This window comes from Pongo abelii, chromosome 10 (genome assembly GCF_028885655.2).
Source record: "Pongo abelii isolate AG06213 chromosome 10, NHGRI_mPonAbe1-v2.0_pri, whole genome shotgun sequence".
Taxonomy (NCBI): Eukaryota; Metazoa; Chordata; class Mammalia; order Primates; family Hominidae; genus Pongo; species Pongo abelii.
This window is the reverse complement of record NC_071995.2, coordinates 8,276,163-8,292,135: the sequence shown is the minus strand read 5'-3', so window position 1 is coordinate 8,292,135 and position 15,973 is coordinate 8,276,163. Positions and strand designations below refer to the sequence as shown.

Sequence of the window (15,973 nt, the reverse complement as noted above, 5' to 3'; positions counted from 1 at the left end):
TTGATTCATGTTTTTTTTTTGTTTTGTTTTTTCTTTTGAGAGAGTCTCATTTTATCACCCAGGCTAGAGTACCATGGTACAATCACAGCTCACTGCAGCCTTGTCCTCCCAGGCTCAAGTGACCCTCTCACCTCAGCCTCCCAAGTAGCTAGGACTACAGGCACATGCTGCCATGCCCAGCTAATTTTTAGATTTTTTGTAGAGATGATCTTGCTGTACTGCCCAGGCTGGTCTTGAACTGGCTTCAACCAATCTTCCCACCTTAGCCTCTCAAAGTGCTGGAATTACAGGAGTAAACCACCAAATCTAGCTAATTTATCTCCTGTGACAATCACTGAACAAGAACTCCCAAGATCTTTCCGGTTTCCAAAGTCTGTGGTTCTGACCTTAGTTATTTCTCTTATACTGATCCCTTTCATTTCTGCTGATTACAGTTAAGATATAAGAGGTGGCCTAGATCATGAAGCTAACTTGAAGCAAATTAAATTAACTGTACCAGAAAATAAATAATGAATATTCATTGATTACACAGAGTGCTCTGTCATTTTAGAACCATGAGCACAGAAGGCTAGTCTCAACTTCTTAAAAGCCTTATTTCTTAATAAAGAGTGATATAAATATCCTTTATTACCTACTGGTCTACTTATATTTGGTCAATTAAATTTAAAAAGTAATCAAATAAGCAAATTAAAAGATAAAAGAGACACTTTTTCATATTTTTAATTACCATTATTGCACCAATACAGCATATGCTTTATATACATATATCTTAAACATTTTCCATTTTTCAGGAATTCAAATACATAATATATTATCATCTTGAGAATACAAAGAACACAACATGGAGGAAGATTGAGAAAATAGGTTCCCAGTATTTAGTCACTAGTGATTCTACAGACTTTCCTTTTAGTGTTTTCTACTGGAATTTTAATATGTCCTGCCATGGCTCTGCAAGAATAGAGCTGCCTGGAAAAGGAGGCAATGAAAAGAAAATGGACCCAAAGTCAGAAAACGTTAAGAAGGGAATCCAGGAAAGTAATATATTTTGAAACTAAACATAAGGACTCCCTTCAGCCAGAGTGTACATACCCAATAGGTGCAAAAAGGAAGAAATGATATCTTCCCATTTCATCCTCAAAATTGCTCATTTAGAAACAAAATAGAAAGTACCCATTCACCTAAGAAGCAGAACTTTTTTCACAGCATTGTAAAAGGAATGGCAGGGCAGAGGGAAAGGAAAGTAGTGGGAGAACAACTTGCTTTTAAGATACCCTGGGTGACAGGTATCAAAGACTTGGGCAAAACCTGTCACAGTAAATCTGTGACTCTCCAACTTCCTTCACAAATGACAATATACATAATAGCAGCTTTCTATTAAAGAACTACATGAACTGAAAAGAAATGTTTATGAAAAGGGGCCAGATACCCAGGCAGCAAGGCAATGAGGATACTAAACAAGAGTTAAGTGCTTTCAACCTCTCTGCTCTACAGATCAGGTTAAAAACTCTAAACCCTTCAACTTAAGGTCAAACAACAGGGCAAATACAAATTAATGCCATGCTTCAAATGCAGCAACCAGATGGAGCTGCAAGAAATCAAACATTCCTATAGACTATCACTTGGAAAGCACAGCCTCTTGAACCTCCTTCATTACAGAAACACCCACTGGTCAAAGATGTTACACAATTCAAATTCAACAAACAGAAAAGAGTAGTGGAGGTGCCACCAACACAACCCTCTTATCATAGAAAGAGACATGTAAACACACAAGAGGGTGATGGAGCTGCACCCAGCACTGGATGTTCACTGTGTACAATAAGCCTGAAGGAGACTACACAGCAGAGACCCAGGAAATAGGTCTTTCTCCATATCTACCCCTATCAAAATTCTGAATTTGTAAACACTAAGGTCAGCCTGTCCATTTTTAGTCCTGGGTTAGTGGAGAAGGAAGTTGCAAGGTTTTTGACTCCCCTGAAATTGCTAAATAGGGCTTCACAAAGAGGCACACGAGGGTCATGAGATGATTTTGAAATAAGTTAAAGAATTTAAAAGATGAGACAAATTTTACAGATGTCAGAGGTCATTCCCCCTCAAACAGACGCTGGCCTTTTGAGCCCTGCATAGTCAGCCAAAACTATGATAAGATTCACTAGTCCCCTACCTTGGTACTAAGCAGGAGATTAACAGATACTTTCTTGGCTGTACAAGTAACAACACAGGGGAGTGACATAAACCAGCTTGAATGTGATGGAGAAGCTATGAAAAAGATTGTCCAGTCATTTTGATTCTGGGGAGGAAATGGGTTCCTAACTTCCCTCACAGATTGGTGCCCTCAAGGTCATTTTTATTCCTCAAGTCTGTCCTTAATGTCCTGCCAATGCCATTCAGAACTGGACCCAGTTGGATGGCTGTGGTGCCTGGTTTGGAACAGAGCTGCAAGACAGGAGAATAGAGAAAGCCAAAGACATAATATTAGGATAACAACTCCATTCTTTACTTAATAGTTTCTAAGAAATCACTGCCTAGAATTTCCAAAACCACAGTTCATGGCAATTCTACTTACCAAGGCCTGAAATATCCCACTCAAACCTCCTCCTACAGCTTTTTTGTCCCCCCATTCCCAGCACTACTGTATTTCCTTCACTAGAACTCCTCCAAAAGACTCTATGTGACCTGCATATTCATTGCTTCTCCAGATCAAAGATTTCAATTGAGTGTACATATCTCCTATACCCTGATTGAGAGTATGCTAGTTTCACTATGCCCATTACCTGGATGCAGTGCTGAAGTCTCCCCACAAGTCATTGCTTGCAGAAACTGGAGTTGGTGCTGGTGTCGTGACAGGAGCAGGAGAATCCAAATCTAAAAGGATATCTAAACACAAGGTAAGAAAAGAAAAAAGAAAAACATAATCAAAATCTTGGAGATGAGAATTTATATTGCACAAAAAATCTGTACACAAATGCCACGGCAGCTTTATTCATAATGGTCAAAAACTGTAAACAACCTAGATGTCATTCCATGGGCAATAGTTACACACACTGGTATATCCACACCATGGAATACTACTCAGCAATAAAAAGAAACAGACTATTGATATACACAACTTGAATGAATCTCAAGGGAATTATGCTGAGTGGGAAAAGCTGGTCCCAAAGGTTACATGCTGTATGATTCCTTTCATAGAACATTCCTGAAGTGACAAAATTATAAAGATGGAGAACAGACTGGTGACTGCCAAGCGTTAGGAATGGGGGAAGAAAGGATGAGAGGGAGATGGGTGTGGTTGTGTAAGGTTGACACAGGGGATCTTTGCAGTGATTAAACTGTTCTATAACCTGAAATGATGGTGGATCCATGAACCTACACATGACAAAACTGCAAAGAACTGGCCAGATGCAGTGGCTCACACCTGTAATCCCAGCATTTTAGGGGGCCAAGGCAGGAGGATCACTGAAGCCCAGAAGTTCGAGGCCAGCCTGGACAATGTACTGAGAATCTGTTGCTATAAAAATTTAAAAATTAGCTTGGTGTGGCAGTGTGCACCTGCAGTCCCAGATGTTTGGGGCTGACGCAGAAGGATTTCTTGAGCCCAGGAGTTTGAGGCTGCAGTGAGCTATGACTGCACCACTGTACTCTAGCATGCGCAACAGTGTGAGACCCTATCTCAAAAAATAACAAAAAATCCTGCATGGAACTAAATATACAGATCCACACAAATATACACAGATGAGAACATGTAAAATGGTGTAAGCTGAGTAAGATGAGAAAGTGGTATCAACATCAATTTTTCATTTGTGATACTTGACAATAGTTCCACAAAATATTCCCAATTGAGGGAAACTGGGAAAAGGGTAAACAGGATCTCTTCATATTATTTCTTACAACTGCATGTTAATCTACTATTATCTCAAAATAATAATTTAATTAAAAAAAAATCTTAGATACTATCCCCAGTGGCTTCTGGCAACACTTACCAAAAGAAGCAGGCTATAATATTTTCACCTCAAAAATTCCAGAAAGAGAAAGCTTACCCTTAGTAATCAATTCAACAAATTATCTGCATTGTCCAATACATTAAGTTAAAATTCTCAGATTCTAAGATACAGTTCTCTAATCTTAGAAGAATTCTTTTCTCAGTTCCAATGCTCTCATTTTTCAAATGAGAAGATACAGCTATATTTATTCTTTCTCCCACCAAACAGAAAGAAAGAATGGAAGCGTATGGACAAACCTAGATATCTTCTTTTCTCCCAATTGCTCTTGTGAAGAAATGGGAAGGTTTAAGAAATAACATTTACTAAATGGCTACTATGTTCCAAGTGCTATGCTAGGTGCTGTCAAAATCATTTAACCCTCATGACCTTGGGATGGTAATTATTTTATTTTATCTATTTATTTATTTATTTTTGTTTGTTTCTTTGTTTTTTATGAGACAAGGTCTCACTCTGTCGCCCAGGCTGGAGTACAGTGGTGCAATCATAGTTCACTGCAGCCTCCCAGACTCAAGCCATCCTCCCACCTCAGCCTCCCAAATAGCTGGGTCTACAGGCGTGCACCACCACGTCCGACTAATGTTTGTATTTTTTTTGTAGAGATGGGGTTTCATCGTGTTGCCCAGGCTGATCTCAAACTCCTAAGCTTAAGCAATCCACCCACCTCAGCCTCCCAAAGTGCTGGGATTACAGGCATGAGCCAAGGTCCCCGCTGGGGTGGTTTTACATCTCCAGTTTGTAGATAAGGAAATTGAAACTCAAAAAACTTAAGTAATGTTTACCAAGCACATTCAAATATAAAGTAGCAGAGCTATGACCAAAATCTTGGTCCATCTGACTCAAAAGCTTATAAGCATCTAACCAAGAAAAAAATGAAGGAAATTGTCATTTTAATAAGCAAATATTGTCTGCCAAAGAACCTATGAGATACTATGACTCTTAGTTCACTAGAAAAGCTTTGATTCCTTGCTAGAAGCTGCCAGAATCACCTTGTCAGTACCATGAGCTATTTCATAGCAAAAACATTAACTCTCCTTGACAAACAGGTGTTACTGAATTAAAACATAAGATTGGATTTCTCAAAATTAGAAGTACTAGATTTACCTGCATCACTGCCTCCATGGTTAGATTTCGGAATGGGTGGTGGGGTGACATGATTGCTGATGGCAACTGAGGAGGATGGTGGGGGAATAGTGACTTTGCCTCCTGGCGGGGGTGGGAGTAAGCTCAGGCCCCCACCCCTTGCAGTCCTGGGCTTGGAAGCACCTCCTTTCTTGTTTGTAATGTTCTACAAAAGAAAAAAAGAAGAGCAAGAGAAAGATGTCATAGGCTTATGGAAGCACAGGAAAACAAAATTTTTAAAAACCATACTCACCCCGATACTCAACTTGATGGTTTGTCCTTCCTTGAAGCCCAGATCCAACTTAGGACGAGCATCCATTTCTTGAGATTCCTTGGAAATCTCAGATTCCTGCTTTACCCACCTTTGGGAACACAGCAAGTTATCTTAGTTTGAGATTTCCTGAAAGCAGAGTCTGACATACAAATTTGGGTGTATTTACTTTTATGAAATGAGATTCCAGAAAACACAGTGAGAGATAAAAAAGAGTGAGAAACAAAAGGGAAAAAAGCCAAGAAAGAAAACTACTGGGGTTCAATTCCACTGGGGACTCTCTGAGAAATCTCAAGGAATACGTATTAGAATTGCCTCTTCCAAAAGGATGGCATTTAGCCACCAATTCCCATTCCCCACAGTTGAGGGCTGCTCCTGAGGGGGTGTTAGTTTCTTAGTCTCTCCAAGTTAAAGCTTGCTCTTAGCCTTCTATAACTTCAGAGAGTCCTGAGGCAGGAAAGGAGAGATATGCTTGCTCTTGAGGTAGGAAGCTCACAGTGTGCATAGTGCTGTCACCACAGCTGCACCAAAATCAAGTGGACTAAAGAAATGTTGCAAAAGTCACAAAACATGTCAGCTACATAAGGTAACAAGAGTGGCACACAACTCCCCACATAAAGCCCTGCTGTTACCATAGGCCTCCCTCTACCACCTAAAAGACGGGGCAACATTCGACAGAGCATCATTTCAAACTACTGCACAAGGGATCTAAAACATATTGCAGGCTATAAGGAAAGGAAACAGAATAGATACAAAGATGACCCAAGGAAACAAAAGTGAATGAGGAGATTTATATTCACAATGAAATAGTTGAAGAAATAAAGAAACCAGGAGGAAAAGAGATACTGCCCATTCACGTGAGAAGCAGCATTCCTACAAGCATTCGACCTCGTAACTAAGGACAAGCTTCACTCACTTGAAGTGATCCTGCAAGGAGACATTAAAGTCGAAGGCATCTCCCCGATCTGTGAAGCCAATGCCAATGAAAGCACTGCGCCCTGTGGAAAAGGTAGGAAGACTCAACTAAGAAGTATCCTCTATGGCAGGAGCCCCCAACCCCCGGCACCAGTCTGTGGCCTGTGAGAAACCAGGCCATGCAGCAGGAGGTGAGTTGTACACAAGAGAGCAAAGCTTCATTGTATTTACAGCCGCTCCCCAACACTTGCATTAGCACCTGAGCTCTGCCTCCTGTCAGATCAGTGGCAGCATTAGATTCTCAGAGGGGTGTGACCCCTACTGTGAACTGCACATGTGAGGGATCTAGGTTATGTGCTCCCTATGAGAATCTGATGCCTGATGATCTGTCACTGTCTCCCATCACCCCCAGATGGGGGTCTCCCATCACCCCCAGATGGGGGTCTCCCATCACCCCCGTCTAGTTGGGGGAAAACAAGCTCAAGGCTCCCACTGATTCTACATTATAGTGAGTTGTATAATTATTTCATTATACATTACAATGTAATAATAATAGAAATAAAGTGTACAATAAATGTGATGCACTTGAATCATCCTGAAACCATCCCCTAATGCCGGTCTGTGGAAAACTGTCTTCCACAAAACGGGTCCCTGGTGCCAAAAAGGTTGAGGACTGCTGCTCTACGGCAAATTTTGCCCAATGAAAACATAACAGTCACCCTAACTAGACAAAGTCTGAATGTGAAACATCTTCTCATAGACCAAGAGTCGATAAACTACATAGAGCCCATGGGCTTTATCCTGCCATAGCTTGGTTTTGTAGAAAAAGTTTCATGGAACACAGTGATATCAATGTGTTTACATATTTTCTACAGTGCTTTCACACTACAACAGCAAAACTGAGTAGTTGCAACACAGGCCACTTGACCTGCAAAACCTAAAATATTTATTATTTGTCTGTTTGCCAACCTCTGTTATAGACCATGGAGAAAAGAGTAAGAATAACTGCCCCACACGTAAGATGATTCAAGATAGTCCCACCAAAAACTACCACAAACAATAAACAGGCAAGAAGTGTGTGGTTTTTTTTTTTTTTTTTGAGATGGAGTTTCGCTCTTGTTGCCCAGGCTGGAGTGCAATGGCATGATCTCAGCAACCTCCACTTCCCCAATTCAAGCGATTCTCCTGTCTCAGCCACCTGAGTAGCTGGGATTACAGGCACCTGCCACCACGCCTGGCTAAGTTTTGTATTTTCAGTAGCGACGGGGTTTCATCATATTGGTCAGGCTGGCCTCGAACTCCTGACCTCAGGTGATCCACCCACCTCGGCCTCCTAAAGTGCAAAATGTGTTAATTCATTTGTTAGCTATGTGTTTTTGATTTATTTAAGTCTACATATGAATTACCACATCTTGAACTTGTGCTTATCTATTACAAATAACACGTTAATACTTTTCCTTTAGCAACTATAGCAACTTTAGAGAAAGGGAAGAAAAAATGAAGTAAACCAAAGAAAGATAAATGCAATCAGACACACTTTTCATGGCTGCGTTCCACTCAAAATCCCAGTTCTCTTACCAGTACCATCCTGGATCCGGATTACAAAGTAGCGGCTGGAATCTGTCACTGTCTCCACAGCAATACCAGGATATTGTTCTACTGGTGCCTGAGCAAAGAGCTCCCCTGACAGATAAGAGAAAGACTTTTTTGAGTAAAGGAAGCCAAAATCCAGAATTCCAATTAACAACTAGTATTTCCATTCCAGTCCCCAAATTGAAGGTACTTATAAAAGCACACCAAATTAATATTCTTAATGTTAGAGGGTCACCTGCAAAGATTACCTGAAACTTTATCCTCGAGTTTGATATAGGCAGTCTTCCCTTTTGAAGTGATTCGGAGGCGACCAGTCCAATCAGGCTGGTCTAATTTCCAGTCAGATGCCCTAGGAGAGGAAAAGAGGAAGCCTCAGGCACATGTCCTTAATTTACTAACACCTACCCAGAATCTTTTACTGTATTTCTATTTCCCTGTCCTGGATTGCCTATTCTTTCTACCTATTAATCAACAAGAATAATTCATGATCTATTTAGATGCCTCATGTTACATATAGTCCAAAGCAAGTAAAAGACAATGCTACTACTTGAGGACTTTGGAGTCCAATAAGTATCATTAAAAAGATGTAAAAGCACAAATAAAAGCAATAAAAAATAAAATTCTGGCCGAGCATGGTGGCTCAAGCCTGTAATCCCAGCACTTTGGGAGGCCAAGGTGGGTGGATCACTTGAGGTCAGGAGTTTGAGACCAGTCTGGCCAACATGGTGAAACCCCATCTTCTAAAAATACAAAAATTAGCTGGTTATGGTGGCGTGCGCCTGTAATCCCTTGGGAGGCTGAGGCAGAATCAACTGAACCTGGGAGGTGGAGGCTGCAGTGAGCCGAGATTGCGCCACTGCTCTCCAGCCTGGGCGACAGAACGAGACTTGGTCTCAAATAAATAAATAAATAAAATTTCTCATAACGATGCTATTTCCAAACTATAGATGGTATACTAGATAACCATGCTTTACTAATCAGATAACAACAAAGTCTACTAAATTAAATATCCTAGGTAATGGGAGCCCTCCCAAATCAGTAAATATACTATCTTTCACTGAATTCAAACAATATTTATACAGTACTTATTAAGACAGAGGCATCACTGTTCTAGATGCTTAGGATACAACAGCAACCAAAACAAAGATTCCAACCCTCATGAGGCTTACATCCTAACAGAAGATAGAAAATAAAAAAGAAACATAATAAACAGCATAATTAGTATCTTAGAAAGTGGTGAGTTCTAAGGTAAGAAGAAAATGTCGAGGCAAATTAGGAAGATTGAGAAGACAGTGGGAGAAGGAACAAGTTGGAGCATTCAAGAGGGTGGCTGGGGTAGGTCTCATTAAGGTGAAATGTGAGCTAAAATGTGAAGCAAGAGAGTTATCCATACAGACGTCTGGGGGAAAAGCATTCGAGACACGAGGAACAGCTAGCCCAAAGGTGCTAAGGTGGGGGCATACCTGGCATGTTTGAGAGACAACAAGGAAGCCACTGTGGTTAGAACAGAATAAGAGACAAGGTGGCAGAGGTAACAGACGGCCAGATCATGCAGGGCCGCCACTGTGGTTAGAACGGAATAAGAGACAAGGTGGCAGAGGCAACAGACGGCCAGATCATGCAGGGCCGCCACTGTGGTTAGAACGGAATAAGAGACAAGGTGGCAGAGGCAACAGACGGCCAGATCATGCACGGCCTTGTGGGCCATAGTAACAACTTCAGCTTTCACTCTGAGTGAAAAAAGAGCTATTACAAATTTTAAGCAGAGGTGTGACATGATCTCCCTTATATTCTAAAAAGATTACTACATCTGCTGTCTGGAGAAAAGCTGTAGGGATAAGAGGACTGAAGCAGGGGGATTAGCTAAGAGACTACTGCAGTAATCTAGAAAAGTCACAATGGTAGCAGAAGCGGCTAGATTCTGGATATATTTAGGGTAAAAGCAGCAGGATTTTCTAATGGATTAGATATGGAATAGAAGCCAAGGACAACTCCAAGGTGTTTAGCCTGAGCAAAGGAGTTGCCAATTATTGAGATGAGAAGGAACACGTCTAGGAAGAAGGATCAGGGATTCAGTTTTAAATGTGCTGAGTTTGAGATGTCTAGCAGATTTTCAAGAGATGTAGAGTAGGCAGTAAAATATATGAGACGAGTTCAAGAAAGACATCTGGGCTGGAGATACAAACGGCCATGAAAACATCAGAAATTTATAAAACGTGTTATAATCAACTTGAACAACAACTAAGATTATTTATGATGAATTTTACAAAACATTATATTTGTGATTTGTTTTGCCAGGAGTATGGAAAAGAGATGAGCAAAGTAAAAGTTATTAATAATTCATCTTTTAAGAAACCAAAGACTAATACTTAAAGACTAGAAAAGCAACCATAAGGTATATCTGAACAAGAATGAGTTTAATAAGATGAGAGGTAAAAAGCTGAAAGGAGGAAAATGAAAGGGAAAATTAGCACAGGTTTTGAACAGGATCTGTAAAATAAATCCTTCCCATTCTCTTCCCTCTTGATTCCCTGCCCTCAAAGACCCTGAAGTACCTAAATCTGATCCAGATTAGAGAGCGCTAAAGTTCCTCATCTATTATATTAATTAGTCATTACTTATTATAATCATGCCACCAAGAGCCAATGTAAATGGACTATTAAAAATATTAGGAACAGACAGGCAGGGTGCTCACGCCTATAACCAGCACTTTGGGAGGCCGAGGCGGGAGGACTGCTTGAGCCCAAGAATTTGAGGTTGCAGTGAGCTATGATCGCCCCACTGCACTCTAGCCTGAGCAACAGGGTGAGACTCTGTCTCTAAAAAAAAAAAAAAAAAAATTAGGAACAAGCCTATTAAATGTGTTTTTCTTGTACGAGTTCCTTATTTATCTTGTGTATCTAGTGTCCAATATTTAACAAATTCTGTAAGTAAATGGATATTCATGGCAGCAGATTCCCTCAGCCTTGAGCCTTAGTTCCTTTCCTACTCCAAGACCTAATCTAAAGAACTCTTGATTTTGCTTGTCCTCTGACAATATTTTAAACTCACCTCACAAATTTTCATTTACCTTAGTAATAAAACTTTATATATGTATTAATAAAAAACCACTATGATGATTCACAGTAAGATTCCAAATGTACATTTTATTATGTCCTTATAGTAGCTACGTGAAATAGGCATGAAAAGCCTGTCATACCTCTCTTTCTCTCTAAATGATGGAAAGGATAACACAGTAAGTAATAATGCCTAACTTCAAAGTCCATTATTCTTTCATTACACTGAAATGCATTATAGAGGTTAATATTGATTTAGCTAAGGGAAGAGGGTAGTGAAGAATATTTTTTTAAAAAAATAGTTTTATAGGTTGGAAAACTGTTTTCTAACCATTTATTTATTTGTGTGTGTGTGTGTGTAATAGTCTCACTCTTCCACCCAGGCTGGAGTGCAATGGCGCGATCTTGGCTCACTGCAACCTCCGCCTCCCAGGTTCAAGCGATTCTCTTGCCTCAGCCTCCTGAGTAGCTGAGATTACAGGCACAGGCCACCATGCCCAGCTAATTTCTTTTGTATTTTTAGCAAAGATGGGGTTCCACCAAGTTGACCAGGCTGGTCTCAAACTCCTGACTTTAGGAAATCCGCCCGCCTTGGCCTCCCAAAGTGCTGGGATTACAGGAGTGAGCGACCGCACCCAGCTTGTTTTCTAAGCATTTGTAAGTTTCCTTTTTGTTTGTTTTGAGACAGAGTCCTGCTCTGTCGCCTAGGCTGGAGAGCAGTGGCATGATCTCAGCTCACTGCAACCTCCACCTCCCAGGTTCAAACAATTCTCCTGCCTCAGCCTCCCAGGTAGCTGGGACTACAGGTGTGCGCCACCACGGCTGGCTAAGTTTTTTGTATTTTTGTAGAGACGGGGTTTCACCATGTTGGCCAGGCTGGTCTGGAACTCCTGACCTTAAGTGATCTGTGCACCTCGGCCTCCCAAAGTCCTGGGATTACAGACATGAGCCACCGCACTCAGCCTGTTAAGTTTCTTGTCAACCCAAATTTTCCTTCTCATAGTCTAGAAGTCTGGTCAGTGAAAGTCTGGGAAAGAACAGCTTACATTAGGTGAATTAAAATCAATTATTCTCTTTAATCTTATCAGTTACTCAAAGGAAAAATTCCTCCTGCTTTCTAAAAAGCCCAGTTTGTCCTTTAATGTCAGCCTAGAGAATAAACCCTGCTTATAATATAAAGTGGGTTCTGGTAAATAAGAAAGATTATACAAACAAAAAGAAAACCAGCATTTATGAAGCATTTATTATGTGCCAGGCATTATGCCCATTCTTGTGAAAATTAAGTGAGAGGGCCGGGCGCAGTGGCTCATGCCTGTAATCCCAGCACTTTGGGAGGTTGAGGTGGGTGGATTGCCTGAGGCCAGGAGTTCAAGACCAGCCTGGCCAACATGGTGAAACCCCATCTCTACTAAAAATACAAAAAATTAGCCAAGCATGGCAGCGCACATCTGTAATCTCAACTACTCAGGAGGCTGAGACACGAGAATCGCTTGAATCTGGGAGGCAGAGATTGCAGTGAGCCATGATCACACCATTGCATTCCAGCCTGGGTGACAGCGAGACTCTGTCTCAACAAAAAAAAAAAAAAAAAAAAAAGAAGATTAAGCGAGAGGATCCTACAAGGTAAGTATAGTTATAGTCATTTTTACAAATGAAGAAACTAACATTCAAAAGTGGTGATTTGCCAAAGGTAACCCAGCAAATAAATATCGTTATTCAAACTTAATTCTGCTCTCTTCATGTACGGTACTAAAAAAGTGATTGATGATAACATGCCTCTTGGAGGATAAAAAATGCCAATAGGCATGGAAAACACAGAAGGATCACAAGAAAAAGAGGAAAATTAAGAAACTGCTTTAATGGCTCAGTGCAGTTAACTGATGTAAGTATAAAGGTTGTGGAAAACTAGGAAGTGAAGATAGAGAATGCAGATGGGTGAGGGGGAGGTGTTTTAAAAAGCTTGAAGTAGGCCAGGTGTGGTGACTCACGCCTGTAATCCCAGCACTTTGGGAGGCCAAGGCAGGCGGATCACGAGGTCAAGAGTTTGAGACCAGCCTGGCCAACATAGTGAAACCCCGTCTCTACTAAAAATACAAAAATTTTTAGTAGAGGGCATGGTGGCACGTGCCTGTAGTCCCAGCTACTTGGGAGGCTGAGGCAGGAAAATCACTTGAACCGGGAAGGCAGAGGCTGTGGCGAGCTGAGATTGCGCCACTGCACTCCAGCCTGGACAACAGAGTGAGACTCCATCTCAAAAAAAAAAAAAACTTCAAGAAAAAGAATATAATCCCACTTCAATATGTATCACATCCTTTAGGAGTCTTAACTCCTAAAGTTGGAAGTAATGAGCTATTTGACCTTATTTAACAGTTCAATCAATGCCAATTTATGTGATTAGGTTTCTCTGTGTAATCTACTGATTTCTTCTTTCAGTCAACATTTATAGGGTGCCCAAAGTGTACCAGATACTGTGCTAGCCCCTGGGAATATAAAGTTAAAAAGGTCTCAAGATGTTCACAGTCTAGTCTGGAGAAAAAAGGAGACTAAACAATCCATTGTAATCCATTACAATACAAAATGAAGAGCCCTGGAATAGAGACAAGAATAAAGTGCTATGCAGGAACAGAAAACCAAACACCACATGTTCTCACTCACAAGTGGGAGTTGAACAGTGAGAACGCATGGACACAGGGAGGGGAACAACACACACTGGGGCCTCTCGGGGAAGGGGCGAGGATGACAGGTTGACAGGTGCAGCAAACCACCATGGCACATGTATACCTATGTAACAAACCTGCACATTCTGCACATGTATCCCAGAACTTAAAGTAAAAAAGAAAAAGAAAAAAGAAAAAGGTGCTATGGAAGCAACAGGGTGCATATCTAAACCAGAATGGAAGGGTCACATAGGGCTTCCCAAAGAAGGTGATGTTTGACTCATATAGTACCTGTAACTACCATCCAAAAGCATGTTGATTTCTACTTAGGGTCAGTTTGGGGTCCAACTAAAAGCTTATTAAAAACACAACTGCTACCTCTTTGCCAAAGGTGCAACCCACAGGGCCCAGTGCACAGGTCAGCAAGCATAAAAATATTGATTCATGATGAATAAGACTCCAGTAAGGGGCAAAATAATAGACAAAAGGAGAGGTTAACTTTTCAGCCAAGGTAATGATAAATGCCAGGAGGAAAAATCACAATGATGATGTGGGTCAGAGAGAAGAATAAGAACAGTATCTTGGCCAGGTGCAGTGGCCCACACCTGTAATTTCAACATTTTGGGAGGCTGTGGCAGGAGAATCACTTGAGGCCAGGAGTTCGAGACCAGCCTGGGAAATATATCAAGATCCTGTCTACACAAAAAAATTTAAAAATTAGCCAGGCATGGTGAGGCAATGCCTGTAGCCCTAGCAACTTGGGAGGCTGAGGTAGGAGGATCCCTTGTGCCCAGGAGTACACAGATGCCGTGGGCTAGGATTGCACCACTGCACTCCAGCCTGGATGATAGAATGAGACCCCGCCTCTCTAAAAAAAAAAAAAAAAAAAACGACGGCTGGGCATGGTGTCACGCCTGTAATCCCAGTACTATGGGAGGCCAAGGTGGGCAGATCACAAGGTCAGGAGTTCAAGACCAGCCTGGCCAACTTGGTGAAACCCCATCTCTACTCAAAATACAAAAATTAGCCAGGTGTGGTGGTGCATGCCTGTAATCCCAACTGTTCAGGAAGCTGAAGCAGGAGAATCGCTTGAACCCAGGAGGCGGAGGTTGCAGTGAGCTGAGATTGAGCCATTGCGCTCCAGCCTGGGCAACAAAGTGAGACTCCATCTCAAAAAAAAAAAAAAAACAAAGAACAAACAAATAGTGTTTGTAACTGCTTTATTGCATTTCCTACATTCTTTCACATCCATTATATGATTTAATTTTACTCTCCCAAAAACCCTTGTTAAGTACATTATCAGAAGAGCGCAGGTATCATCACTAACAGGTTTGGTTTTTTTTTTCTATTTTACAGATGAGAAAATTGAGGCTTGGAAAGGGCTCACACTCATATTGTTTAACATGAAGCCCAGTGAACTGTCTTTCAACTACATAATGTCCTATAGCATCCTCAGAACCTCACAGTCATTGGATTACAAGGTAGTTAGTTAGGCCCAACAGAGAAAAATGCTGCCTCAACTTTGGAGGGAAAAGGTGTAGGAGAGGTTAAGAAGGGAGGTAGGGAAGGAAGACAGAAAATACTATATATACAATGAGAAGAAACAGAATGAACAACCATTGTAAAGTTTATGATCATAACCTTTGCTCACTGGTAAAACTGCTGAAGGAAAAACCGAATGGTGGATGATGACAGTTGGTGACGAAATTGACAACAGTACAAAAAATAAATCAGATAATCCAGAGTGGCAAGCAACATGATTACCCATAAATGTGCATGTGTGTGTGAGAAAGGATGAGGATGATAAGCTGAAGGACGCAGGGAAGAGCGAATGAAAGGGGACTGGCGATGGAGCAGGCACGACTGAAAGTGGATGATGGGGAGCAGATGGGTGCCCCAGGGGGTTACGGGGGAGGCAGAGTGGATAACGCAGAGTGGCAATTTAAAAAAAAAAAAAAAAAAAAAGGCAGAAATATGGTGATAACAGTCCAGAGTGGAGATGGAGCAGGAGGTCAAGGAGATGACAACCCAGGTAGGGAGGCTAGCAAGGTGACAATACAGAGGTAGTAGTGGCAGGGACGGACAGCGTGCTAGCTGAGAAGGAAGCTGTCATCTGCGACAGAGTACGGGTGTGCGGCAGCGCCTCGGGGTTAGTACCTGTAACCGCGGTTGGAGGCCCGGGGAGGAATCCGGTAGACGCTGACGTCCGGCTTCACACACAGCACAGACTCGTACTCCAACTCGGCCGCCATCTTGGCTCCGCTGTCCGCGCTGCCGGGGGCGAAACGTAAAACCGGGGGCGGAGCACGGGAGGTGGAGATGCAAACCGCGACAACTTCTGTTGCGTCACTTCCGCGCGAGTTC

General features: G+C 41.6%; 1 protein-coding gene across 1 annotated transcript; it reads right to left on the bottom strand.

The window, feature by feature from the left end:
* Positions 1–704: 704 nt before the first annotated feature.
* Positions 705–15,887, bottom strand: NECAP1 (NECAP endocytosis associated 1; the record flags this gene model as incomplete). Its single annotated transcript, NM_001134114.1, is given in 8 exon segments — positions 705–2,433; positions 2,772–2,874; positions 5,100–5,283; positions 5,371–5,479; positions 6,305–6,386; positions 7,882–7,986; positions 8,145–8,245; positions 15,767–15,887. Coding segments are annotated over 8 exon segments (828 nt in total). The 3' UTR covers positions 705–2,384.
* Between the last annotated feature and the right edge of the window lie 86 nt (positions 15,888–15,973).